This window comes from Leguminivora glycinivorella, chromosome 11 (genome assembly GCF_023078275.1).
Source record: "Leguminivora glycinivorella isolate SPB_JAAS2020 chromosome 11, LegGlyc_1.1, whole genome shotgun sequence".
Lineage (NCBI taxonomy): Eukaryota > Metazoa > Arthropoda > Insecta > Lepidoptera > Tortricidae > Leguminivora > Leguminivora glycinivorella.
This window is the reverse complement of record NC_062981.1, coordinates 203,884-231,537: the sequence shown is the minus strand read 5'-3', so window position 1 is coordinate 231,537 and position 27,654 is coordinate 203,884. Positions and strand designations below refer to the sequence as shown.

The window sequence follows — 27,654 nt, the reverse complement described above, 5'->3', positions numbered from 1 at the left end:
CACTGAGCGCACGTCCGATTTTTCTTTCACTTTCCGTCGCGATTTTTTCGCAAATTTTACATGTGCTAGTTGTGAAAATGTCTAAAATTAAGGCTAAGCGATATTGTATAGCAGCGGAGTGTAAGAATAATGACAGAGATCGAAATATCTCGTTTTTCTTGATTCCAACGGGACAGAGGAATTTTGAAAGGTAAAGAAACACTGCTAAAGGCTAGCGTCCACTAGGCAGGCCGAGTTAAATCACATTAATTCGCCTTTTTACATGCTTTTTACTATATATAAGTGCGTCTGTTAGCGACGCCTCGAATCGAATTCACCGTTATAGCAAATGTATGGAGGACTCGATTAGACTCGGCTCGATTCCGCACGTGGACGCCAGGCTTAATGAATAGAATCTCTCCTCCTTAAAATAAAAGAAAATCTTTTGTGCCAGTTTGGCATTGAAATTAAAAATGATTTGATTTGATGATGAAAACTTTGAAATGGGGCTTTTATTAGTAGGTTCATTGTTTTATTTTAATGGATTAGGAAGTTATTAATTTTTAATACATCGCGTGCTATAAAATTATGTGACTTTTAATTTGTATTATTAATAAATATTATGATTATGATTAGGTATGATTATCTATATCGCGTGTTGACCAAATCTTAACAAAATCCTATCACTAATATCACTTACACCTTAAACAGTTCTTAAAGACTTTTGCTAATCAAATATATCAAATGCCAAAACATTATTAAATTACGGGTTTACGATGCGTAAGTAATTAGTATAATTACTTAAACGTATTCGGCTCGCAAACGGGTGTAGCACTTAGGGCCGGTTGCACCAAACCGTCTGTCGCCGTTAAAGCGTTCGTTAAATTTTATTGTATGGGAAGTTCCATAGACGTCTGCTACGTGACGATGATGTGTCTGTCAAATGTGGTTGATGCAACTGGCCCATTAGTATTAGGGTTGATACAACTTAACGTCGCTTTCCGTGCTATAATATTATAGGGGGTTCGTTTCTAAACTTTATCTGGTTATGTGTTTTTTTAGACATCCCTAAATAGTCGAAAGGGACAGCACGATTCCTTACCTTACCGACCTTGAACAGCAGTCAAAGTTCGGGTTTATTGGAATTGTCCTGTGAGTGCGTTGTCACATTATCCGATCCGATATCGGAAGTCACAAGGGTTACAAAGGAAAAAATCGAAGATGGCGGCTTAAATATATGGGATATCAGTCCGAAATCCGATATCGGATCGGATAATGTGAAAACGCACTTAGTCCTATATACATTATGTAAATCTAACACGGGCGAATCTTAGCGGTGGTTAGTATAGAACATAGAAATATAATTACAATAAAATTAAATAGATAACATTTACTTGGAATTGAAATTAAAATTTTATCCATACAAAATAATTCAGACGCAATGTAATGATAAGTTGATAACATACTCGCGTTAAACGTTCGTTGACAGTGCGTTTCACATTATCGGATCCGATATCGGATGTCGGAAGGATTTCAAAGGCAAAAATCAAAGATGGCGGCTTAAATGTATGAAATATCAGTCCTACATCCGATATCGGATCGGATAATTTAAAAACGCACTTACTTGCTTATGTCACGTAATACCATCACAACCATGTTTGTTACATACATTGCTGCTGAGAAAATTTCAAAAAAATTATTATGGGGTGAAAATGAAAGTAAAATCGCCGTCAATAGAAATTGTCAACAGTGTAAACAAACCGTTGTATAAAATATCAATATTCTAGCACAATTTTATTATTTTAAAGGTTGAGGATCATAATGTGATATAAATTGATTAAATAACATATGGATTTAGCCAGTATCTGATGAGTAAGAATGAAAATTAAACACATTTTGACTACAAGGTTTGTTTACATTGTTCACAAGTTCTATTGACGGCGACTTTAATTAAAACACCTCTTAATTAATGATAACACTAATGAATTCTAAGTCTGTTTTTATCGCTCGTATAAGACTTACACACTGTTTGTACGTTAGTATTAACTAGATGGGCCGAATATGGACTTTGCCGAATACGAATATTCGGCCGAACGTTCGGTTCAGCTCTTACCGAACCGAATATTCGAACATCACCGAATGGGCCCTACGGAAGACCAGCGCTGGCTTCCAGCTAGCATTATGCTGAGTTGGGTCCATTTCGTGATGCGCACTTACTTAATATTCGGCCGAACATTCGGTTCAGCTCTTACCGAACCGAATATTCGGCCGAACATTCGGTTCAGCTCTTACCGAACCGAACATTCGGCCGAACATTCGGTTCAGCTCTTACCGAACCGAACATTCGGCCGAATATTCGGTTACGCCATATTTTAAAGCGGATGTTAAGATTAAAACTATTAAATGATTGATGATGGTTACATATGTTACTCGAACTACATATGGTCTTACGATTTAGTGGATTTAACTAAAAGTTAGTTAAAACAACTCTGAACTCTTCTCAACTCTTAAATTACGGTTTTTTCAACTTTGTATTTATATTTTGAGTATTTTGACGCATAGCAGTTCCTTAGAAAGCTTCTAAAATAGGAGCTTATTATCCAATGGAATACGTAAGATCTACATTAGTTATTTACTTTGTTTATTCGGTAAGTATTCGGCAATGCAACCGAATTATTCGGCCGTATACGAACATTGAAAAACTTGCCAAATATGCCGAATACCGAATATTTACCGAATATTCGGCCCATATTTACACCTACTATTATGTATTCTGTGTCTATACTGTAGATGCCCGCTAGCGTCGCGCGGTGTTGTCGCTCCGCCACTCGCCAGTTACAAGCTGGCAACATAGCTCAGAAGCCGTGCTCCAAATCCATATAGAGGCCAAAAAGTATTTAGGATATGTTTTATCACTTTTATCTTAGATCCCCGTTAGGTGGCGTCAATATAGATCAATTATAAATTAGTTTATACTTAAAGTCGCCGTCAATAGAAATATGCTCGTGAAGTTGACCACCCCATTTTTTTTGCCCGCATATGGCATATCGGAATCGTTAGTTCATCGTTAGTTCACGTTTGTTCAGTAGGTAAAATCGTTAGGACCCGATCCTAACATCATTTTTTTTAAAAATCAAAATGGGGTGGCTGTCTTCACGCTAGCCACCCCAAACCACTTTTTCCAAGTTTTTTTGATTTCTATCGATAGATATTCATTAGTTGACGTTTGTTCACATATTAAAATCGTTAGGACCCTATTCCTCATTTTTTTATTTTTTTTCAAAGTGGGGTGGCTGTCTTCACGCTAACCACCCCAAACCACTTTTTGCGAGTTTTTTGGTCTCTATCGATAGATATTCATAAGTTGACGTTTGTTCACATATTAGAATCGTTAGGACCCTATTCCTTATTTTTTTATTTTTTTTTTCAAAGTGGGGTGGCTGTCTTCACGCTAGCCACCCCAAACCACCTATTGCAAGTTTTTTTGATCTCAATCGAAAGATATTCATAAGTTGACGTTTGTTCACATATTAGAATCGTTAGGACCTCCTTAGATTTTCCAAAAAAAAAAATGAAAATTTGAAAAATTCAACTTACGCTCCTGCATGATGACCTTATGATGCTATTTTGTGCATACCTTCATAACACAATCGGGTCCTAACGATGCCACTTTGTGCATACCTTCATAAGACCTTGCTGAATGCAGACAGTTAAGCCATTTGCGGGCACTCGAACTAGATTCGCCGATAAAAAATAAAACTTGAAAATTTGAAAAACTCAACTTATGGTCCTACGTCGAAGGCCGAAAAAATTGCTTGGAATCGGGTCCTAAGTCCTAACGATGCCACTTTGTGGATACCTTCATAAGACCTTGCTGATTGCAGATAATAAAGCCATTTGCGGGCACTCAAAACCGATTCGCCGAAAAAAAATAAAACTTGAAAATATTAAAAACTCAACTTATGGTCCGACGTCGAAGGCAAAAAATTGTTTAGAATCGGGTCCTAACGATGCCACTTTGTGAATACCTTCATAGGACCTTGCTGATTGCAGATAGTTAAGCCATTTGCGGGCACTCGAAACCGATTCGCCGAAAAAAAAAAATTTAAAATTTGAAATACTCAACTTATGGTCCTACGTCGAAGGCCGAAAACATTGCTTGGAATCGGGTCCTAACGATGCCACTTCGTGGATACCTTCATAAGACCTTGCTGATTGCAGATAGTTAAGCCATTTGCGGGCACTCGAAACAGATTCACCGAAAAAAAAAAAACTTGAAAATTTGAAAAACTCAACTTATGGTCCTACGTCGGAGGCCGAAAACATTGCTTGGAATCGGGTCCTAACGATGCCATTTTGTGGATACCTTCGGAAGACCTTGCTGATTGCAGACAAATAAGCCATTTCCGGGCACTCGAACTAGATTCGACGATAAAAAATAAAACTTGAAAATTTGAAAAACTCAACTTATGGTCCTACGTCGAAGGCCCAAAAAATTGCTTAGAATCAGGTCCTAACGATGCCACTTTGTGGATACTTTCATAAGACCTTTTTGATTGCAGATAGTTAAGCCATTTGCGGGCACTCGAAACCGATTCGCCGAAAAAAAATCTTGAAAATTTGAGAAACTCAACTTATGGTCTTACGTCGAAGGCCGAAAAAATTGCTTAGATTCGGGTCCTAACGATGTCACTTTGTGCATACCTTCATAAGACCTTGCTGATTGCAGATAGTTAAGCCATTTGCGGGCACTCGAAACAGATTCGCCGAAAAAAAATAAAACAGCAGAAAACTTGAAAATTTTAAAAACTCAACTTATTGTCCTATGCCGCAGGCCAAAAAAAATACTTGGGATCGGGTCCTTACGATGCCACTTAGTGAATACCTTCAGAAGACGTTGCTTAATCAAGATACATAGGTCATTTGCGGGCACTCGTAGAAGATTCGCCACAAAAGCAGAAAACTGAAAAAAATTAAAAACTCAACTTATGGTCCTATGTCGAAGGCCGAAAGCATTTCTTGGAATCGGGTCCTTACGTTGCCACTTTGTGAATACCTTCACAAGACGTTGCTCAATCAAGATACCTAGGTCATTTGCGAGCACTCGTAGAAGATTCGCCACAAAAGCAGAAAACTTAAAAAAATTAAAAACTCAACTTATGGTCCTATGTCGAAGGCCGAAAAAAATACTTGGGATCGGGTTCTTACGATGCCACTTTGTGAATACCTTCACAAGACGTTGCTAAATCAAGATACACAGGTCATTTGCGGGCACTCGTAGAAGATTCGTCATAAAAAAATAAAACTTAAAAAAATTAAAAACTCAACTTATGGTCCTATGTCGAAGGCCGAAAACATTGCTTGGAATCGGGTCCTTACGTTGCCACTTTGTGAATACCTTCAGAAGACGTTGCTGAATCAAGATACACAGGTCATTTGCGGGCACTCCTAGAAGATTCACCATAAAAGCAGAAAACTTAAAAAAATTAAAAACTCAACTTATGGTCCTATGTAGAAGGCCGAAAAAAATACTTGGGATCGGGTCCTTACGATGCCACTTTGTGAATACCTTCACAAGACGTTGCTAAATCAAGATACACAGGTCATTTGCGGGAACTCGTAGAAGATTGGTCATAAAAAATAAAACTTAAAAAATTTAAGAACTCAAGTTATGGTCCTATGTCGAAGGCCAAAAAAAATACTTGGGATCGGGTCCTTACGATGCCACTTTGTAAATACCTTCACAAGACGTTGCTTAATCAAGATACACAGGTCATTTGCGGGCACTCGTAGAAAATTCGCCATAAAAAAATAAAACTTAAAAAATTTAAAAACTCAACTTATGGTCCTATGTCGAAGGCAGAAAAAATACTTGGGATCGGGTCCTTACGATGCCACTTTGTGAATACCTTCATAAGACGTTGCTCAATCAAGATACACAGGTCATTTGCGGGCACTCGTAGAAGATTCACCATAAAAGCAGAAAACTTGAAAATTTTAAAAACTCAACTTATTGTCCTATGTCGCAGGCCGAAAAAAATACTTGGGATCGGGTCCTTACGATGCCACTTTGTGAATACTTTCAAAAGACGTTGCTTAATCAAGATACATAGGTCATTTGCGGGCACTCGTAGAAGATTCGCCATAAAAGCAGAAAATTTAAAAAAATTAAAAACACAACTTATGGTTCTATGTCGAAGGCCGAAAAAAATACTTGGGATCGGGTCCTTACGATGCCACTTTGTGAATACCTTCATAAGACGTTGCTCAATCAAGATACACATGTCATTTGCGGGCACTCGTAGAAGATTCACCATAAAAGCAGAAAATTTGAAAATTTTAAAAACTCGAACTTATGGTCCTATGTCGCAGGCCGAAAAAAATACTTGGGATCGGGTCCTTACGATGCCACTTTGTAAATACCTTCAAAAGACGTTGCTTAATCAAGATACATAGGTCATTTGCGGGCACTCGTAGAAGATTCGCCATAAAAGCAGAAAACTTAAAAAAATTAAAAATTCAACTTATGGTCCTATGTCGAAGGCCGAAAAAATACTTGGGATCGGGTCCTTACGATGCCACTTTGTGAATACCTTCATAAGACGTTGCTGAATCAAGATACACAGGTCATTTGCGGGCACTCGTAGAAGATTCACCATAAAAGCAGAAAAATTTGAAAATTTTAAAAACTCAACTTATGGTCGTATGTCGCAGGCCGAAAAAAATACTTGGGATCGGGTCCTTACGATGCCACTTTGTGAATACCTTCAGAAGACGTTGCTTAATCAAGATATATAGGTCATTTGCGGGCAATTGTAGAAGATTCGCCACAAAAGCAGAAAACTTAAAAAAATTAAAAACTCAACTTATGGTCCTATGTCGAAGGCCGAAAACATTGCTTGGAATCGGGTCCTTACGTTGCCACTTTATGAATACCTTCATAAGACGTTGCTCAATCAAGATACCTAGGTCATTTGCGAGCACTCGTAGAAGATTCGCCACAAAAGCAGAAAACTTAAAAAAATTAAAAACTCAACTTATGGTCCTATGTCGAAGGCCGAAAAAAATACTTGGGATCGGGTCCTTACGATGCCACTTTGTGAATACCTTCACAAGACGTTGTTAAATCAAGATACACAGGTCATTTGCGGGCACTCGTAGAAAATTCGTCATAAAAAAATAAAACTTAAAAAATTTAAAAACTCAACTTATGGTCCTATGTCGAAGGCCGAAAACATTGCTTGCAATCGGGTCCTTACGTTGCCACTTTGTGAATACCTTCAGAAGACTTTTCTGAATCAAGATATACAGGTCATTTGCGGGCACTCGTAGAAGATTCACCATAAAAGCAGAAAACTTAAAAAAATTAAAAACTCAACTTATGGTCCTATGTCGAAGGCCGAAAAAAATACTTGGGATCGGGTCCTTACGATGCCACTTTGTGAATACCTTCACAAGATGTTGCTAAATCAAGATACACAGGTCATTTGCGGGAACTCGTAGAAGATTGGTCATAAAAAAATAAAACTTAAAAAATTTAAGAACTCAAGTTATGGTCCTATGTCGAAGGCCGAAAAAAATACTTGGGATCGGGTCCTTACGATGCCACTTTGTAAATACCTTCCCAAGACGTTGCTTAATCAAGATACACAGGTCATTTGCGGGCACTCGTAGAAAATTCGCCATAAAAAATAAAACTTAAAAAATTTAAAAACTCAACTTATGGTCCTATGTCGAAGGCCGAAAAAAATACTTGAGATCGGGTCCTTACGATGCCACTTTGTGAATACCTTCACAAGACGTTGCAAAATCAAGATACACAGGTCATTTGCGGGCACTCGTAGAAGATTCGTCATAAAAAAATAAAACTTAAAAAATTTAAAAACTCAACTTATGGTCCTATGTCGAAGGCCGAAAACATTGCTTGGAATCGGGTCCTTACGTTGCCACTTTGTGAATACCTTCAGAAGACGTTGCTGAATCAAGATACACAGGTTATTTGCGGGCACTCGTAGAAGATTCACCATAAAAGCAGAAAACTTGAAAATTTTAAAAACTCAACTTATGGTCCTATGTCGAGGGCCGAAAAAAATACTTGGGATCGGATCGTTACGATGCCACTTTGTGAATACCTTCATAAGACGTTGCTGAATCAAGATACACAGGTCATTTGCGGGCACTCGTAGAATATTCACCATAAAAGCAGAAAACTTGAAAATTTTAAAAACTTAACTTATGGTTCTATGTCGCATGCCGAAAAAAATACTTGGGATCGGGTCCTTACGATGCCACTTTGTGAATACCTTCAGAAGACGTTGCTTAATCAAGATACATAGGTCAATTGCGGGCACTCGTAGAAGATTCGCCACAAAAGCAGAAAACTTAAAAAAAATTAAAAACTCAACTTATAGTCCTATGTCGAAGGCCGAAAAAAATACTTGGGATCGGGTCCTTACGATGCCACTTTGTAAATTCCTTCAGAAGACGTTGCTGAATCAAGATACACAGGTCATTTGCGGGCACTCGTAGAAGATTCACCATAAAAGCAGAAAACTTGAAAATTTTAAAAACTCAACTTATGGTCCTATGTCGCAGGCCGAAAAAAATACTTGGGATCGGGTCCTAACGATGCCAGTTTGTGAATACCTTCAGAATACGTTGCTTAATCAAGATACATAGGTCATTTGCGGGCACTCGTAGAAGATTCGCCACAAAAGCAGAAAACTTAAAAAAATTAAAAACTCAACTTATGGTCCTATGTCGAAGGCCGAAAAAAATACTTGGGATCGGGTCCTTACGATGCCACTTTGTGAATACCTTCACAAGACGTTGCTAAATCAAGATACACAGATGATTTGCGGGCACTCGTAGAAGATTCCTCAAAAAAAAATAAAACTTAAAAAAGTTAAAAACTCAACTTATGGTCCTATGTAGTAGGCCGAAAACATTGCTTGGAATCGGGTCCTTACGTTGCCACTTTGTGAATACCTTCAGAAGACGTTGCTGAATCAAGATACACAGGTCATTTGCGGGCACTCGTAGAAGATTCACCATAAAAGCAGAAAACTTGAAAATTTTAAAAACTCAACTTATGGTCCTATGTCGCAGGCCGAAAAAAATACTTGGGATCGGGTCCTAACGATGCCAGTTTGTGAATACCTTCAGAATACGTTGCTTAATCAAGATACATAGGTCATTTGCGGGCACTCGTAGAAGATTCGCCACAAAAGCAGAAAACTTAAAAAAATTAAAAACTCAACTTATGGTCCTATGTCGAAGGCCGAAAAAAATACTTGGGATCGGGTCCTTACGATGCCACTTTGTGAATACCTTCACAAGACGTTGCTAAATCAAGATACACAGGTCATTTGCGGGCACTCGTAGAAGATTCGTCATAAAAAAATAAAACTTAAAAAAGTTAAAAACTCAACTTATGGTCCTATGTCGAAGGCCGAAAACATTGCTTGGAATCGGGTCCTTACGTTGCCACTTTGTGAATACCTTCAGAAGACGTTGCTGAATCAAGATACACAGGTCATTTGCGGGCACTCGTAGAAGATTCACCATAAAAGCAGAAAACTTTAAAATTTTAAAAACTCAACTTATGGTCCTATGTCGAGGGCCGAAAAAAATACTTGGGATCGGGTCCTTACGATGCCACTTTGTGAATACCTTCATAAGACGTTGCTGAATCAAGATACAGAGGTCGTTTGCGGGCACTCGTAGAAGATTAACCATAAAAGCAGAAAACTTTAAAATTTTAAAAACTTAACTTATGGTCCTATCTCGCATGCCGAAAAAAATACTTGGGATTGGGTCCTTACGATGCCACTTTGTGAATACCTTCAGAAGACGTTGCTTAATCAAGATACATAGGTCAATTGCGGGCACTCGTAGAAGATTCGCCACAAAAGCAGAAAACTTAAAAAAATTAAAAACTCAACTTATAGTCCTATGTCGAAGGCCGAAAAAAATACTTGGGATCGGGTCCTTACGATAGCACATTGTGAATACCTTCACAAGACGTTGTCAAATCAAGATACATAGGTGATTTGCGGGCACTCGTAGAAGATTCGTCATAAAAAAATAAAACTTAAAAAATTTAAAAACTCAACTTATGGTCCTAGGTCGAAGGCCGAAAACATTGCTTGGAATCGGGTCCTTACGTTGCCACTTTGTGAATACTTTCAGAAGACGTTGCTGAATCAAGATACACAGGTCATTTGCGGGCACTCGTAGAAGATTCACCATAAAAGCAGAAAACTTGAAAATTTTAAAAACTCAACTTATGGTCCTATGTCGCAGGCCAAAAAAATACTTGGGATCGGGTCCTTACGATGCCACTTACTGAATACCTTCAGAAGAAGTTGCTTAATCAAGATACATAGATAATTTGCGGGCACTCTTAGAAGATTCGCCATAAAAGCAGAAAACTTAAAAAAATTAAAAACTCAACTTATGGTCCTATGTCGCAGGCCGAAAAAAATACTTGGGATCAGGTCCTTACGATGCCAGTTTGTGAATACCTTCAGAATACGTTGCCTAATCAAGATACACAGGTCATTTGCGGGCACTCGTAGAAGATTCGCCACAAAAGCAGAAAACTTAAAAAAATTAAAAACTCAACTTATGGTCCTATGTCGAAGGCCGAAAAAAATACTTGGGATCGGGTCCTTACGATGCCACTTTGTGAATACCTTCACAAGACGTTGCTAAATCAAGATACACAGGTCATTTGCGGGCACTCGTAGAAGATTCACCATAAAAGCAGAAAACTTGAAAATTTTAAAAACTCAACTTATGGTCCTATGTCGCAGGCCGAAAAAAATACTTGGGATCGGGTCCTTACGATGCCACTTTGTGAATACCTTCACAAGACGTTGCTAAATCAAGATACATAGGTCATTTGCGGGCACTCGTAGAAGATTCCTCATAAAAAAATAAAACTTAAAAAATTTAAAAACTCAACTTATGGTCCTATGTCGAAGGCCGAAAACATTGCTTGGAATCGGGTCCTTACGTTGCCACTTTGTGAATACCTTCAGAAGACGTTGCTGAATCAAGATACACAGGTCATTTGCGGGCACTCGTAGAAGATTCACCATAAAAGCAGAAAACTAAAAAAAATTAAAAACTCAACTTATGGTCCTATGTCGAAGGCCGAAAAAAATACTTGGGATCGGGTCCTTACGATGCCACTTTGTGAATACCTTCAGAAGACGTTGCTTAATCAAGATATATAGGTCATTTGCGGGCACTCGTAGAAGATTCGCCACAAAAGCAGAAAACTTAAAAAAATTAAAAACTCAACTTATGGTCCTATGTCGAAGGCCGAAAAAAATACTTGGGATCGGGTCCTTACGATGCCACTTTGTGAATACCTTCACAAGACGTTGCTTAATCAAGATACACAGGTCATTTGCGCGCACTCGTAGAAGATTCGTCATAAAAAAATAAAACTTAAAAAATTTAAAAACTCAACTTATGGTCCTATGTCGAAGGCCGAAAAAAATACTTGGGATCGGGTCCTTACGTTGCCACTTTGTGAATACCTTCACAAGACGTTGCTCAATCAAGATACATAGGTCATTTGCGAGCACTCGTAGAAGATTCGCCACAAAAGCAGAAAACTTAAAAAAATTAAAAACTCAACTTATGGTCCTATGTCGCAGGCCGAACAAAATACTTGGGATCGGGTCCTTACGATGCCACTTTGTTTTTACGAAGCAACGTCTTCTGAAGGTATTCACAAAGTAGCATCGTAAGGACCCGATCCCAAGTATTTTTTTCAGCCTGCGACATAGGACCATAAGTTGAGTTTTTAAAATTTTCAAGTTTTCTGCTTTTATGGTGAATCTTCTACGAGTGCCCGCAACTGACCTGTGTATCTTGATTAAGCAACGTCTTCTGAAGGTATTCACAAAGTGGCATCGTAAGGACCCGATCCCAAGTATTTTTTTCGGCCTTCGACATAGGACCATAAGTTGAGTTTTTAATTTTTTTAATGTTTTCTGCTTTTATGGCGAATCTTCTACGAGTGCCCGCAAATGACCTATGTATCTTGATTAAGCAACGTCTTCTGAAGGTATTCACAAAGTGGCATCGTAAGGACCCGATCCCAAGTATTTTTTTCGGCCTGCGACATAGGACCATAAGTTGAGTTTTTAAAATTTTCAAGTTTTCTGCTTTTATGGTGAATCTTCTACGAGTGCCCGCAAATGACCTGTGTATCTTGATTGAGCAACGTCTTGTGAAGGTATTCACAAAGTGGCATCGTAAGGACCCGATCGCAAGTATTTTTTTCGGCCTTCGACATAGGACCATAAGTTGAGTTTTGAATTTTTTTAAGTTTTCTGCTTTTGTGGCGAATCTTCTACGAGTGCTCGCAAATGACCTATGTATCTTGATTGAGCAACGTCTTGTGAAGGTATTCACAAAGTGGCAACGTAAGGACCCGATCCCAAGTATTTTTTTCGGCCTTCGACATAGGACCATAAGTTGAGTTTTTAAATTTTTTAAGTTTTATTTTTTTATGACGAATCTTCTACGAGTGCCCGCAAATGACCTGTGTATCTTGATTTAGCAACGTCTTGTGAAGGTATTCACAAAGTGGCATCGTAAGGACCCGATCCCAAGTATTTTTTCGGCCTTCGACATAGGACTATAAGTTGAGTTTTTAATTTTTTTAAGTTTTCTGCTTTTATGGCGAATCTTCTACGAGTGCCCGCAAATGACCTATGTATCTTGATTAAGCAACGTATTCTGAAGGTATTCACAAAGTGGCATCGTAAGGACCCGATCCCAAGTATTTTTTTCGGCCTGCGACATAGGACCATAGGTTGAGTTTTAAAATTTTCAAGTTTTCTGTTTTTATGGTGAATCTTCTACGAGTGCCCGCAAATGACCTGTGTATCTTGATTGAGCAACGTCTTCTGACGGTATTCACAAAGTGGCATCGTAAGGACCCGATCCCAATTATTTTTTTCGGCCTGCGACATAGGACCATAAGTTGAGTTTTTAATTTTTTTAAGTTTTCTGCTTTTATGGCGATTCTTCTACGAGTGCCCGCAAATGACCTATGTATCTTGATTAAGCAACGTCTTCTGAAGGTATTCACAAAGTGGCATCGTAAGGACCCGATCCCAAGTATTTTTTTCGGCCTGCGACATAGGACCATAAGTTGAGTTTTTAAAATTTTCAAGTTTTCTGCTTTTATGGTGAATCTTCTACGAGTGCCCGCAAATGACCTGTGTATCTTGATTGAGCAACGTCTTGTAAAGGTATTCACAAAGTGGCATCGTAAGGACCCGATCCCAAGTATTTTTTTCGGCCTTCGACATAGGACCATAAGTTGAGTTTTTAATTTTTTAAGTTTTCTGCTTTTATGGCCAATCTTCTACGAGTGCCCGCAAATGACCTGTGTATCTTGATTCAGCAACGTCTTCTGAAGGTATTTACAAAGTGGCAACGTAAGGACCCGATTCCAAGCAATGTTTTCGGCCTTCGACATAGGACCATAAGTTGAGTTTTTAAATTTTTGAAGTTTTATTTTTTTATGACGAATCTTCTACGAGTGCCCGCAAATGACCTGTGTATTTTGATTAAGCAACGTCTTGTGAAGGTATTCACAAAGTGGCATCGTAAGGACCCGATCCCAAGTATTTTTTTCGGCCTGCGACATAGGACCATAGGTTGAGTTTTTAAAATTTTCAAGTTTTCTGTTTTTATGGTGAATCTTCTACGAGTGCCCGCAAATGACCTATGTGTCTTGATTAAGCAACGTCTTCTGAAGGTATTCACAAAGTGGCATCGAAAGGACCCGATCCCAAGTATTTTTTTTGGCCTGCGACATAGGACCATAGGTTGAGTTTTTAAAATTTTCAAGTTTTCTGCTTTTATGGCGAATCTTCTACGAGTGCCCGCAAATGACCTGTGTATCTTGATTCAGCAACGTCTTCTGAAGGTATTCACAAAGTAGCAACGTAAGGACCCGATTCCAAGCAATGTTTTCGGCCTTCGACATAGGACCATAAGTTGAGTTTTTAAATTTTTGAAGTTTTATTTTTTTATGACGAATCTTCTACGAGTGCCCGCAAATGACCTGTGTATCTTGATTTAGCAACGTCTTGTGAAGGTATTCACAAAGTGGCATCGTAAGGACCCGATCCCAAGTATTTTTTTCGGCCTTCGACATAGGACCATAAGTTGAGTTTTTAATTTTTTTAAGTTTTCTGCTTTTGTGGCGAATCTTCTACGAGTGCCCGCAAATGACCTATGTATCTTGATTAAGCAACGTCTTCTGAAGGTATTCACAAAGTGGCATCGAAAGGACCCGATCCCAAGTATTTTTTTCGGCCTTCGACATAGGACCATAAGTTGAGTTTTTAAAATTTTCAAGTTTTCTGCTTTTATGGTGAATCTTCTAAGAGTGCCCGCAAATTACCTGTGTATCTTGATTGAGCAACGTCTTATGAAGGTATTCACAAAGTGGCATCGTAAGGACCCGATCCCAAGTATTTTTTTCGGCCTTCGACATAGGACCATAAGTTGAGTTTTTAATTTTTTTAAGTTTTCTGCATTTATGGCGAATCTTCTACGAGTGCCCGCAAATAACCTATGTATCTTGATTAAGCAACGTCTTCTGAAGGTATTCACAAAGTGGCATCGTAAGGACCCGATCCCAAGTATTTTTTTCGGCCTGCGACATAGGACCATAGGTTGAGTTTTTAAAATTTTCAAGTTTTCTGTTTTTATGGTGAATCTTCTACGAGTGCCCGCAAATGACCTATGTGTCTTGATTAAGCAACGTCTTCTGAAGGTATTTACAAAGTGGCATCGAAAGGACCCGATCCCAAGTATTTTTTTCGGCCTTCGACATAGGACCATAAGTTGAGTTTTTAAAATTTTCAAGTTTTCTGCTTTTATGGTGAATCTTCTACGAGTGCCCGCAAATTACCTGTGTATCTTGATTGAGCAACGTCTTATGAAGGTATTCACAGAGTGGCATCGTAAGGACCCGATCCCAAGTATTTTTTTCGGCCTTCGACATAGGACCATAAGTTGAGTTTTTAATTTTTTTAAGTTTTCTGCTTTTATGGCGATTCTTCTACGAGTGCCCGCAAATGACCTATGTATCTTGATTAAGCAACGTCTTATGAAGGTATTCACAAAGTGGCATCGTAAGGACCCGATCCCAAGTATTTTTTTCGGCCTTCGACATAGGACCATAAGTCGAGTTTTTAATTTTTTTAAGTTTTCTGCTTTTATGGCGAATCTTCTACGAGTGCCCGCAAATGACCTATGTATCTTGATTAAGCAACGTCTTCTGAAGGTATTCACAAAGTGGCATCGTAAGGACCCGATCCCAAGTATTTTTTTCGGCCTGCGACATAGGACCATAGGTTGAGTTTTTAAAATTTTCAAGTTTTCTGTTTTTATGGTGAATCTTCTACGAGTGCCCGCAAATGACCTGTGTATCTTGATTGAGCAACGTCTTATGACGGTATTCACAAAGTGGCATCGTAAGGACCCGATCCCAATTATTTTTTTCGGCCTTCGACATAGGACCATAAGTTGAGTTTTTAAATTTTTTAAGTTTTATTTTTTTATGGCGAATTTTCTACGAGTGCCCGCAAATGACCTGTGTATCTTGATTAAGCAACGTCTTGTGAGGGTATTTACAAAGTGGCATCGTAAGGACCCGATCCCAAGTATTTTTTTCGGCCTTCGACATAGGACTATAAGTTGAGTTTTTAATTTTTTTAAGTTTTCTGCTTTTGTGGCGAATCTTCTACGAGTGCCCGCAATTGACCTATGTATCTTGATTAAGCAACGTCTTCTAAAGGTATTCACAAAGTGGCATCGTAAGGACCCGATCCCAAGTATTTTTTTCGGCCTGCGACATAGGACCATAAGTTGAGTTTTTAATTTTTTTAAGTTTTCTGCTTTTATGGCGATTCTTCTACGAGTGCCCGCAAATGACCTATGTATCTTGATTAAGCAATGTCTTATGAAGGTATTCACAAAGTGGCATCGTAAGGACCCGATCCCAAGTATTTTTTTCGGCCTTCGACATAGGACCATAAGTTGAGTTTTTAATTTTTTTAAGTTTTCTGCTTTTATGGCGAATCTTCTACGAGTGCCCGCAAATGACCTATGTATCTTGATTAAGCAACGTCTTCTGAAGGTATTCACAAAGTGGCATCGTAAGGACCCGATCCCAAGTATTTTTTTCGGCCTGCGACATAGGACCATAGGTTGAGTTTTTAAAATTTTCAAATTTTCTGTTTTTATGGTGAATCTTCTACGAGTGCCCGCAAATGACCTGTGTATCTTGATTGAGCAACGTCTTATGACGGTATTCACAAAGTGGCATCGTAAGGACCCGATCCCAATTATTTTTTTCGGCCTTCGACATAGGACTCTAAGTTGAGTTTTTAATTTTTTTAAGTTTTCTGCTTTTGTGGCGAATTTTCTACGAGTGCCCGCAAATGACCTGTGTATCTTGATTAAGCAACGTCTTGTGAGGGTATTTACAAAGTGGCATCGTAAGGACCCGATCCCAAGTATTTTTTTCGGCCTTCGACATAGGACTATAAGTTGAGTTTTTAATTTTTTTAAGTTTTCTGCTTTTGTGGCGAATCTTCTACGAGTGCCCGCAATTGACCTATGTATCTTGATTAAGCAACGTCTTCTGAAGGTATTCACACAGTGGCATCGTAAGGACCCGATCCCAAGTATTTTTTTCGGCCTGCGACATAGGACCATAAGTGGAGTTTTTAATTTTTTTAAGTTTTCTGCTTTTATGGCGATTCTTCTACGAGTGCCCGCAAATGACCTATGTATCTTGATTAAGCAACGTCTTGTGAAGGTATTCACAAAGTGGCAACGTATGGACCCGATCCCAAGTATTTTTTTCGGCCTTCGACATAGGACCATAAGTTGAATTTTTAAATTTTTTAAGTTTTATTTTTTTATGACGAATCTTCTACGAGTGCCCTCAAATGACCTGTGTATCTTGATTAAGCAACGTCTTGTAAAGGTATTCACAAAGTGGCATCGTAAGGACCCGATCCCAAGTATTTTTTTCGGCCTTCGACATAGGACCATAAGTTGAGTTTTTAATTTTTTAAGTTTTCTGCTTTTATGGCCAATCTTCTACGAGTGCCCGCAAATGACCTGTGTATCTTGATTCAGCAACGTCTTCTGAAGGTATTCACAAAGTGGCATCGTAAGGACCCGATCCCAAGTATTTTTTTCGGCCTTCGACATAGGACCATAAGTTGAGTTTTTAATTTTTTAAGTTTTCTGCTTTTATGGCCAATCTTCTACGAGTGCCCGCAAATGACCTATGTATCTTGATTAAGCAACGTCTTCTGAAGGTATTCACAAAGTGGCATCGTAAGGACCCGATCCCAAGTATTTTTTTCGGCCTTCGACATAGGACCATAAGTTGAGTTTTTAATTTTTTTAAGTTTTCTGCTTTTATGGCGAATCTTCTACGAGTGCCCGCAAATGACCTATGTATCTTGATTAAGCGACGTCTTCTGAAGGTATTCACAAAGTGGCATCGTAAGGACCCGATCCCAAGTATTTTTTTCGGCCTGCGACATAAGACCATAGGTTGAGTTTTTAAAATTTTCAAGTTTTCTGTTTTTATGGTGAATCTTCTACGAGTGCCCGCAAATGACCTGTGTATCTTGATTGAGCAACGTCTTATGACGGTATTCACAAAGTGGCATCGTAAGGACCCGATCCCAATTATTTTTTTCGGCCTTCGACATAGGACCATAAGTTGAGTTTTTAAATTTTTTAAGTTTTATTTTTTTATGGCGAATTTTCTACGAGTGCCCGCAAATGACCTGTGTATCTTGATTAAGCAACGTCTTGTGAGGGTATTTACAAAGTGGCATCGTAAGGACCCGATCCCAAGTATTTTTTTCGGCCTTCGACATAGGACTATAAGTTGAGTTTTTAATTTTTTTAAGTTTTCTGCTTTTGTGGCGAATCTTCTACGAGTGCCCGCAATTGACCTATGTATCTTGATTAAGCAACGTCTTTTGAAGGTATTCACAAAGTGGCATCGTAAGGACCCGATCCCAAGTATTTTTTTCGGCCTGCGACATAGGACCATAGGTTGAGTTTTTAAAATTTTCAAGTTTTCTGTTTTTATGGTGAATCTTCTACGAGTGCCCGCAAATGACCTATGTGTCTTGATTAAGCAACGTCTTCTGAAGGTATTCACAAAGTGGCATCGAAAGGACCCGATCCCAAGTATTTTTTTTGGCCTGCGACATAGGACCATAGGTTGAGTTTTTAAAATTTTCAAGTTTTCTGCTTTTATGGCGAATCTTCTACGAGTGCCCGCAAATGACCTGTGTATCTTGATTCAGCAACGTCTTCTGAAGGTATTCACAAAGTAGCAACGTAAGGACCCGATTCCAAGCAATGTTTTCGGCCTTCGACATAGGACCATAAGTTGAGTTTTTAAATTTTTGAAGTTTTATTTTTTTATGACGAATCTTCTACGAGTGCCCGCAAAGGACCTGTGTATCTTGATTTAGCAACGTCTTCTGAAGGTATTCACAAAGTGGCATCGTAAGGACCCGATCCCAAGTATTTTTTTCGGCCTGCGACATAGGACCATAGGTTGAGTTTTTAAAATTTTCAAGTTTTCTGTTTTTATGGTGAATCTTCTACGAGTGCCCGCAAATGACCTATGTGTCTTGATTAAGCAACGTCTTCTGAAGGTATTTACAAAGTGGCATCGAAAGGACCCGATCCCAAGTATTTTTTTCGGCCTTCGACATAGGACCATAAGTTGAGTTTTTAAAATTTTCAAGTTTTCTGCTTTTATGGTGAATCTTCTACGAGTGCCCGCAAATTACCTGTGTATCTTGATTGAGCAACGTCTTATGAAGGTATTCACAGAGTGGCATCGTAAGGACCCGATCCCAAGTATTTTTTTCGGCCTTCGACATAGGACCATAGGTTGAGTTTTTAAAATTTTCAAGTTTTCTGTTTTTATGGTGAATCTTCTACGAGTGCCCGCAAATGACCTGTGTATCTTGATTGAGCAACGTCTTATGACGGTATTCACAAAGTGGCATCGTAAGGACCCGATCCCAATTATTTTTTTCGGCCTTCGACATAGGACCATAAGTTGAGTTTTTAAATTTTTTAAGTTTTATTTTTTTATGGCGAATTTTCTACGAGTGCCCGCAAATGACCTGTGTATCTTGATTAAGCAACGTCTTGTGAGGGTATTTACAAAGTGGCATCGTAAGGACCCGATCCCAAGTATTTTTTTCGGCCTTCGACATAGGACTATAAGTTGAGTTTTTAATTTTTTTAAGTTTTCTGCTTTTGTGGCGAATCTTCTACGAGTGCCCGCAATTGACCTATGTATCTTGATTAAGCAACGTCTTCTAAAGGTATTCACAAAGTGGCATCGTAAGGACCCGATCCCAAGTATTTTTTTCGGCCTGCGACATAGGACCATAAGTTGAGTTTTTAATTTTTTTAAGTTTTCTGCTTTTATGGCGATTCTTCTACGAGTGCCCGCAAATGACCTATGTATCTTGATTAAGCAATGTCTTATGAAGGTATTCACAAAGTGGCATCGTAAGGACCCGATCCCAAGTATTTTTTTCGGCCTTCGACATAGGACCATAAGTTGAGTTTTTAATTTTTTTAAGTTTTCTGCTTTTATGGCGAATCTTCTACGAGTGCCCGCAAATGACCTATGTATCTTGATTAAGCAACGTCTTCTGAAGGTATTCACAAAGTGGCATCGTAAGGACCCGATCCCAAGTATTTTTTCGGCCTGCGACATAGGACCATAGGTTGAGTTTTTAAAATTTTCAAGTTTTCTGTTTTTATGGTGAATCTTCTACGAGTGCCCGCAAATGACCTGTGTATCTTGATTGAGCAACGTCTTATGACGGTATTCACAAAGTGGCATCGTAAGGACCCGATCCCAATTATTTTTTTCGGCCTTCGACATAGGACTCTAAGTTGAGTTTTTAATTTTTTTAAGTTTTCTGCTTTTGTGGCGAATTTTCTACGAGTGCCCGCAAATGACCTGTGTATCTTGATTAAGCAACGTCTTGTGAGGGTATTTACAAAGTGGCATCGTAAGGACCCGATCCCAAGTATTTTTTTCGGCCTTCGACATAGGACTATAAGTTGAGTTTTTAATTTTTTTAAGTTTTCTGCTTTTGTGGCGAATCTCCTACGAGTGCCCGCAATTGACCTATGTATCTTGATTAAGCAACGTCTTCTGAAGGTATTCACACAGTGGCATCGTAAGGACCCGATCCCAAGTATTTTTTTCGGCCTGCGACATAGGACCATAAGTGGAGTTTTTAATTTTTTTAAGTTTTCTGCTTTTATGGCGATTCTTCTACGAGTGCCCGCAAATGACCTATGTATCTTGATTAAGCAACGTCTTGTGAAGGTATTCACAAAGTGGCAACGTATGGACCCGATCCCAAGTATTTTTTTCGGCCTTCGACATAGGACCATAAGTTGAATTTTTAAATTTTTTAAGTTTTATTTTTTTATGACGAATCTTCTACGAGTGCCCTCAAATGACCTGTGTATCTTGATTAAGCAACGTCTTGTAAAGGTATTCACAAAGTGGCATCGTAAGGACCCGATCCCAAGTATTTTTTTCGGCCTTCGACATAGGACCATAAGTTGAGTTTTTAATTTTTTAAGTTTTCTGCTTTTATGGCCAATCTTCTACGAGTGCCCGCAAATGACCTGTGTATCTTGATTCAGCAACGTCTTCTGAAGGTATTTACAAAGTGGCAACGTAAGGACCCGATTCCAAGCAATGTTTTCGGCCTTCGACATAGGACCATAAGTTGAGTTTTTAAATTTTTGAAGTTTTATTTTTTTATGACGAATCTTCTACGAGTGCCCGCAAATGACTTGTGTATCTTGATTTAGCAACGTCTTGTGAAGGTATTCACAAAGTGGCATCGTAAGGACCCGATCCCAAGTATTTTTTCGGCCTTCGACATAGGACCATAAGTTGAGTTTTTAATTTTTTTAAGTTTTCTGCTTTTATGGCGAATCTTCTACGAGTGCCCGCAAATGACCTATGTATCTTGATTAAGCGACGTCTTCTGAAGGTATTCACAAAGTGGCATCGTAAGGACCCGATCCCAAGTATTTTTTTCGGCCTGCGACATAAGACCATAGGTTGAGTTTTTAAAATTTTCAAGTTTTCTGTTTTTATGGTGAATCTTCTACGAGTGCCCGCAAATGACCTGTGTATCTTGATTGAGCAACGTCTTATGACGGTATTCACAAAGTGGCATCGTAAGGACCCGATCCCAATTATTTTTTTCGGCCTTCGACATAGGACCATAAGTTGAGTTTTTAAATTTTTTAAGTTTTATTTTTTTATGGCGAATTTTCTACGAGTGCCCGCAAATGACCTGTGTATCTTGATTAAGCAACGTCTTGTGAGGGTATTTACAAAGTGGCATCGTAAGGACCCGATCCCAAGTATTTTTTTCGGCCTTCGACATAGGACTATAAGTTGAGTTTTTAATTTTTTTAAGTTTTCTGCTTTTGTGGCGAATCTTCTACGAGTGCCCGCAATTGACCTATGTATCTTGATTAAGCAACGTCTTTTGAAGGTATTCACAAAGTGGCATCGTAAGGACCCGATCCCAAGTATTTTTTTCGGCCTGCGACATAGGACCATAAGTTGAGTTTTTAATTTTTTTAAGTTTTCTGCTTTTATGGCGATTCTTCTACGAATGCCCGCAAATGACCTATGTATCTTGATTAAGCAACGTCTTATGAAGGTATTCACAAAGTGGCATCGTAAGGACCCGATCCCAAGTATTTTTTTCGGCCTTCGACATAGGACCATAAGTTGAGTTTTTAATTTTTTTAAGTTTTCTGCTTTTATGGCGAATCTTCTACGAGTGCCCGCAAATGACCTATGTATCTTGATTAAGCAACGTCTTCTGAAGGTATTCACAAAGTGGCATCGTAAGGACCCGATCCCAAGTATTTTTTTCGGCCTGCGACATAGGACCATAGGTTGAGTTTTTAAAATTTTCAAGTTTTCTGTTTTTATGGTGAATCTTCTACGAGTGCCCGCAAATGACCTGTGTATCTTGATTGAGCAACGTCTTATGACGGTATTCACAAAGTGGCATCGTAAGGACCCGATCCCAATTATTTTTTTCGGCCTTCGACATAGGACTCTAAGTTGAGTTTTTAATTTTTTTAAGTTTTCTGCTTTTGTGGCGAATTTTCTACGAGTGCCCGCAAATGACCTGTGTATCTTGATTAAGCAACGTCTTGTAAGGGTATTTACAAAGTGGCATCGTAAGGACCCGATCCCAAGTATTTTTTTCGGCCTTCGACATAGGACTATAAGTTGAGTTTTTAATTTTTTTAAGTTTTCTGCTTTTGTGGCGAATCTTCTACGAGTGCCCGCAATTGACCTATGTATCTTGATTAAGCAACGTCTTCTGAAGGTATTCACAAAGTGGCATCGTAAGGACCCGATCCCAAGTATTTTTTTCGGCCTGCGACATAGGACCATAAGTTGAGTTTTTAATTTTTTTAAGTTTTCTGCTTTTATGGCGATTCTTTTACGAGTGCCCGCAAATGACCTATGTATCTTGATTAAGCAACGTCTTGTGAAGGTATTCACAAAGTGGCAACGTATGGACCCGATCCCAAGTATTTTTTTCGGCCTTCGACATAGGACCATAAGTTGAATTTTTAAATTTTTTAAGTTTTATTTTTTTATGGCGAATTTTCTACGAGTTCCCTCAAATGACCTGTGTATCTTGATTAAGTAACGTCTTGTAAAGGTATTCACAAAGTGGCATTGGCGAATCTTCGAGTGCCCGCAAATAACAAAACAAAATACAAAATACAAAATCATTTATTCAGCAAATAGGCCACGGGGGCACTTTTACATGTCAACATTACAGAGTATTCATTAAAGTTAAACAAATGAAATTAATAGAAATATTAACTAAAAATATTAATCATAAGCAAAGTAGCTATACACTGATATAGAATTAGAGATGTATAAAGTCTCTAAATGTCATATTATTACTAACTATAATCAATACATAAAGAAAGTGCAAACAGATACAAAGATAAAAGAAATCTATAATACTTCAATAGTTGTAAAAGACTGAATATTACAAGTAAAAATATTATACTTAATCAAATAATCCATGGAGATGTATAGCGTCTCCAAGAGTCAAATTTTATAAAATTAAAATATTTAAAAGTAAAAACCTTTGTCAAATAATACAAAAAAAAATAAAAAATACAGAAAATGAACAGCTAAATTACACATTTCAAGAGATGTACAAGTCTCTAGTTGTCAATCATTAAAGAACAAATCAAGTTTACAAATAAGGGCCAATCAAGGTTACAAATTAAGTTTAAAAATATAATCAAAATCTCAGAGATGTATAAGGTCTCTAAGTGTCCAAAAAACTAACATTAACTTAATCAAACGACAACAAGGTCATTAAAGTAAGGAGTCTATTTTAAAATAAAATATAATCAAAATCTCAGAGATGTATAAAGTCTCTAAGTGTCCAAAAGCTAAAATTAACTAAATTAAACGACAACGTGATGGTCTCTAGTGTCATCCTTAAGACATTACTTACTTAAGTTTAATTCTTACAAGAACCGAATGTAGTGTCTCGCAATCCGCTCAAAAGTAAAGTTAAATAATCTAACAAAACATGTGGCCCAGGTAAGCTTGAACAGACCAGTCTCCACAAACAGCACCCGTTCACGAGTATGACGCGTATCTCAGCCATCGCCTCCCTCAACCTCCATTCGGGAAGGTGGCGACCCGATCAACACGCCACCGTAAGCAAAGACTTTTAAGCGAGCATGACATGTTCAAGCTAACAGCAAATTGACAAAAGAAAAATCGACACAGTGAAACACGACATTAAGCTTGTAGGTGACATTAAAGAGGGCAACAATGCCTAGTATAGCTATACATAACTAATTACATGCTCAACGTGACTTAGAGATGTAAAGGTCTCTAAGGGTCAGTGTACTATCATACTTTAAATAAATTTTATATAACTACGCTATATAATGAAAACAAAAATCTTAGAGGTGTATAAGGTCTCTAAGCGTCCTACTAACATAACTAATGATACAATACAATCACATGAGAAAAATTACGCTGTGTCATTTTTACTGGATACTAGTACGGTTGTATTACAAACTTCTGCTACCATAATCAAGCTACTGGCTTAAAGGCATTTTTATCATTTATAAAATCATTTACCGTATAGTAAGCTTTACCTAGCAAACAGCGCTTAACATGTGACTTAAATTTGCCGAGTGGCAAGTTCACTACATCAATGGGGATTTTGTTATAAAAACGTGTACAGTTCCCAACGAAAGACGTACTAACCTTACGGAGACGGTGGAAGGGCACGGCAAGTTTATGTTTGTTTCTAGTGTTATAGTTATGGATATCACTGTTAAGCTTGTATTCATGGATATTTTTCCTAGCATACATAATATTCTCAAGTATGTACTGAGAGGCAACGGTAAGAATGTTCACCTCTTTGAATTTCTCTCTTAGGGAAGCTCGAGCGCCCAGTCCATATATGGAACGTACAGCTCGCTTTTGCAGCACAAATATCGTCTGAATATCTGCGGCTTTACCCCATAACAGAATTCCATACGACATAACACTATGGAAGTAACCAAAGTATACCAGCCTGGCCGTCTCTACGTTTGTTAGCTGTCTGATTCTCCTTACTGCGTAGGCAGCTGAACTAAGTTTGTTAGCTAAAGTAGCAATATGTGCGTGCCATTGCAGTTTTGAGTCTAAAGTGACTCCCAGGAAAACAGTTTGGTCTTCAAACTCCAGCGTATCACCTTTTATTTGGATTTTGCTGTTATTTATCTGCTTGACGTTAGGTAACGCAAACTTGATGCATTTGGTTTTCTTGGCGTTCAAAAGTAGATTGTTTGCCGTAAACCAGTTAACTATAGTTGATAGGGCATCATTAATACTGTCGAAGCTATTTTCCTTCCTGTCCACTTTGAATATAAGAGAAGTGTCATCCGCAAATAACACTATATCATGTCTGCCTTTAACAAGAGTGGGTAGGTCATTAATATATACTAAAAAGAGGAAGGGACCAAGAATTGAACCTTGAGGCACTCCGAGGGCTACCGGGGACCCCGCCGAATGAGTTCCATTAATAACTACTCTCTGAGTCCTATCCGACAGATATGATGAGACTAAGTCGAGGGCACCGGCTTTTATCCCGTAGTGGCTTAATTTTCGTTTTAAATTTTCGTGATCTACGCAATCAAATGCCTTGGACAGATCACAGAAAATTCCAACAGCATCTTGAGCTTTTTCCCAAGCGTCAAAGATGTGCTTTAGGAGTACCGCACCAGCGTCAGTGGTTGATCGACCTTTGGTAAAACCAAATTGATTGCTATCAAGCAGTTTATTTCTGTTGAAATGCGACAGCAGTTGATTTAAAATAAGTTTCTCAAACACTTTGCTTAATGCAGGTAGTATTGAAATCGGCCTAAAGTTCGTAGGATCTGTCTTCGTTCCTGATTTAAACAACGGGATAATTTTGCTATGTTTCATAATATCTGGAAAAGTGCCAACATCAATGCATCTGTTGAAAATCTCAGCTAAATATGGTGCAATAGATTCAATAATGGAATGCAAAACTTTGACTGACAGGCCCCATAGATCTTCAGTTTTCTTTAAATTCAGTGATCTAAAAGTCTTAAGAACTATGTTCGGAGTGATATACGAAAATTTGAAGAATTCTGTACATTCCGCTACATTTCTCTTCAAAATTTCTTCAGCGACATCTGGCGACGAATTAAGAGACTTTGTTGTTTCTACCGGTATATTCGAGAAAAACTGCTCAAAATGATCTGCCACTTCACGGTCGGAACTATCTGCAATCAGCAAGGTCTTATGAAGGTATGCACAAAGTGGCATCGTTAGGACCCGATTGTGTTATGAAGGTATGCACAAAATAGCATCATAAGGTCATCATGCAGGAGCGTAAGTTGAATTTTTCAAATTTTCATTTTTTTTTTTTTGGAAAATCTAAGGAGGTCCTAACGATTCTAATATGTGAACAAACGTCAACTTATGAATATCTGTCGATTGAGATCAAAAAAACTTGCAATAGGTGGTTTGGGGTGGCTAGCGTGAAGACAGCCACCCCACTTTGAAAAAAAATAAAAAAATGAGGAATAGGGTCCTAACGATTTTAATATGTGAACAAACGTCAACTAATGAATATCTATCGATAGAAATCAAAAAAACTTGGAAAAAGTGGTTTGGGGTGGCTATCGTGAAGACAGCCACCCCATTTTGATTTTTAAAAAAAATGATGTTAGGATCGGGTCCTAACGATTTTACCTACTGAACAAACGTGAACTAACGATGAACTAACGATTCCGATATGCCATTTGCGGGCAAAAAAAATGGGGTGGTCAACTTCACGAGCATAATAGAAATTGCGAACAATGTAAACAAACGGAATGGTTGGAATTTCCATATTACTCTTTTATTGTTTTAAGTCCGTTTTCATATTATCCGATCCGATATCGGATGTCGGAAGGATTTCAATGGAAAAAAATCCAAGATGGCGCCTGTAATATATGGGATATCGGTCCTACATCCGATATCGGATCGGATAATGTGAAAACGCACTAATGGTCTAGGATCATGGTGTGATATGAATTGACTGAATAACACATTTTTAAGCCAGTATTTGATTAGTCAGAATGGAAATTGAAGGAATTTTGAACACAAGGTTTGTTTACATTGTTCGCAAACTGTATTGAAGGTAACTTTATAGTATAATTTTCACTTTTGAAAACCACATTAATTTAGTCTTTATTTTCTTGCAGGCGGCAGAAATGGTTGACATTACTTGGCAGAGAAGACCTTTTAGACAAGGATTTGCACTGCAAGTCCTATTACGTCTGTTGCTCTCACTTTGACGATTCTTCTGTAAAAATAGTGAAACAACTTAAAGATACTGCTATCCCAAGTCTGTGTTTACCTAAGAAACGAAAAGCCAACGCAAAAAAGCAAACGAGCAAGAAAGAAGAACAGCCAATATCTACACCATGCAAAGATATTGAGACTAGTTCGTCAAAAAGTAGCGAAGTAATGACGGAAACTACAGCAACTTTTTTTAAGCCTATACAAGTAAAAGAGGAGGAAGATGAGTGTAGCGGAGGAAATATGGCATCTACAGAGATTCTGTCCAATTATTTACAAATCAAAATAGAGGTAGATGAAAGTAGCGACGGAAAAATTGCAATGCAGCAGTTAACCGAATCTGTGCAAATCAAAAAGGAAAACGATGAAGAATGGAAAGAGACAACAAGTAGTAGCAAAGGAAATATGGAATCTACAGCAATCCTGTCCGAATTTGTGGAAATCAAAGTGGAAAAAGATGATGAATATTGAATATAAAGAGATAGGTATAAAGAAGGAAATAAAGATTAAAGCAAATACTGGAACTCAAACAAATGTAGAAAAAATATCAGAGCAAGCACTAACATCACAAGAAGGAACATCAAGAAAACCAAAATTCGTACAAAAAAGATTAAAGAGCCAAAAGGAAATTAAAATAGAATTAG

The 27,654-nt window shown here is 38.2% G+C and overlaps 1 protein-coding gene across 1 annotated transcript; it reads left to right on the top strand.

Moving 5' to 3' along the window:
* LOC125231124 lies at positions 1-27,654 on the top strand. The gene is made up of 2 exons (XM_048136481.1): positions 1-190; positions 26,914-27,654. The coding sequence occupies exons 1-2, from the start codon at positions 78-80 to the stop codon at positions 27,479-27,481; spliced, it is 681 nt and encodes a 226-aa protein (XP_047992438.1). The 5' UTR covers positions 1-77; the 3' UTR covers positions 27,482-27,654.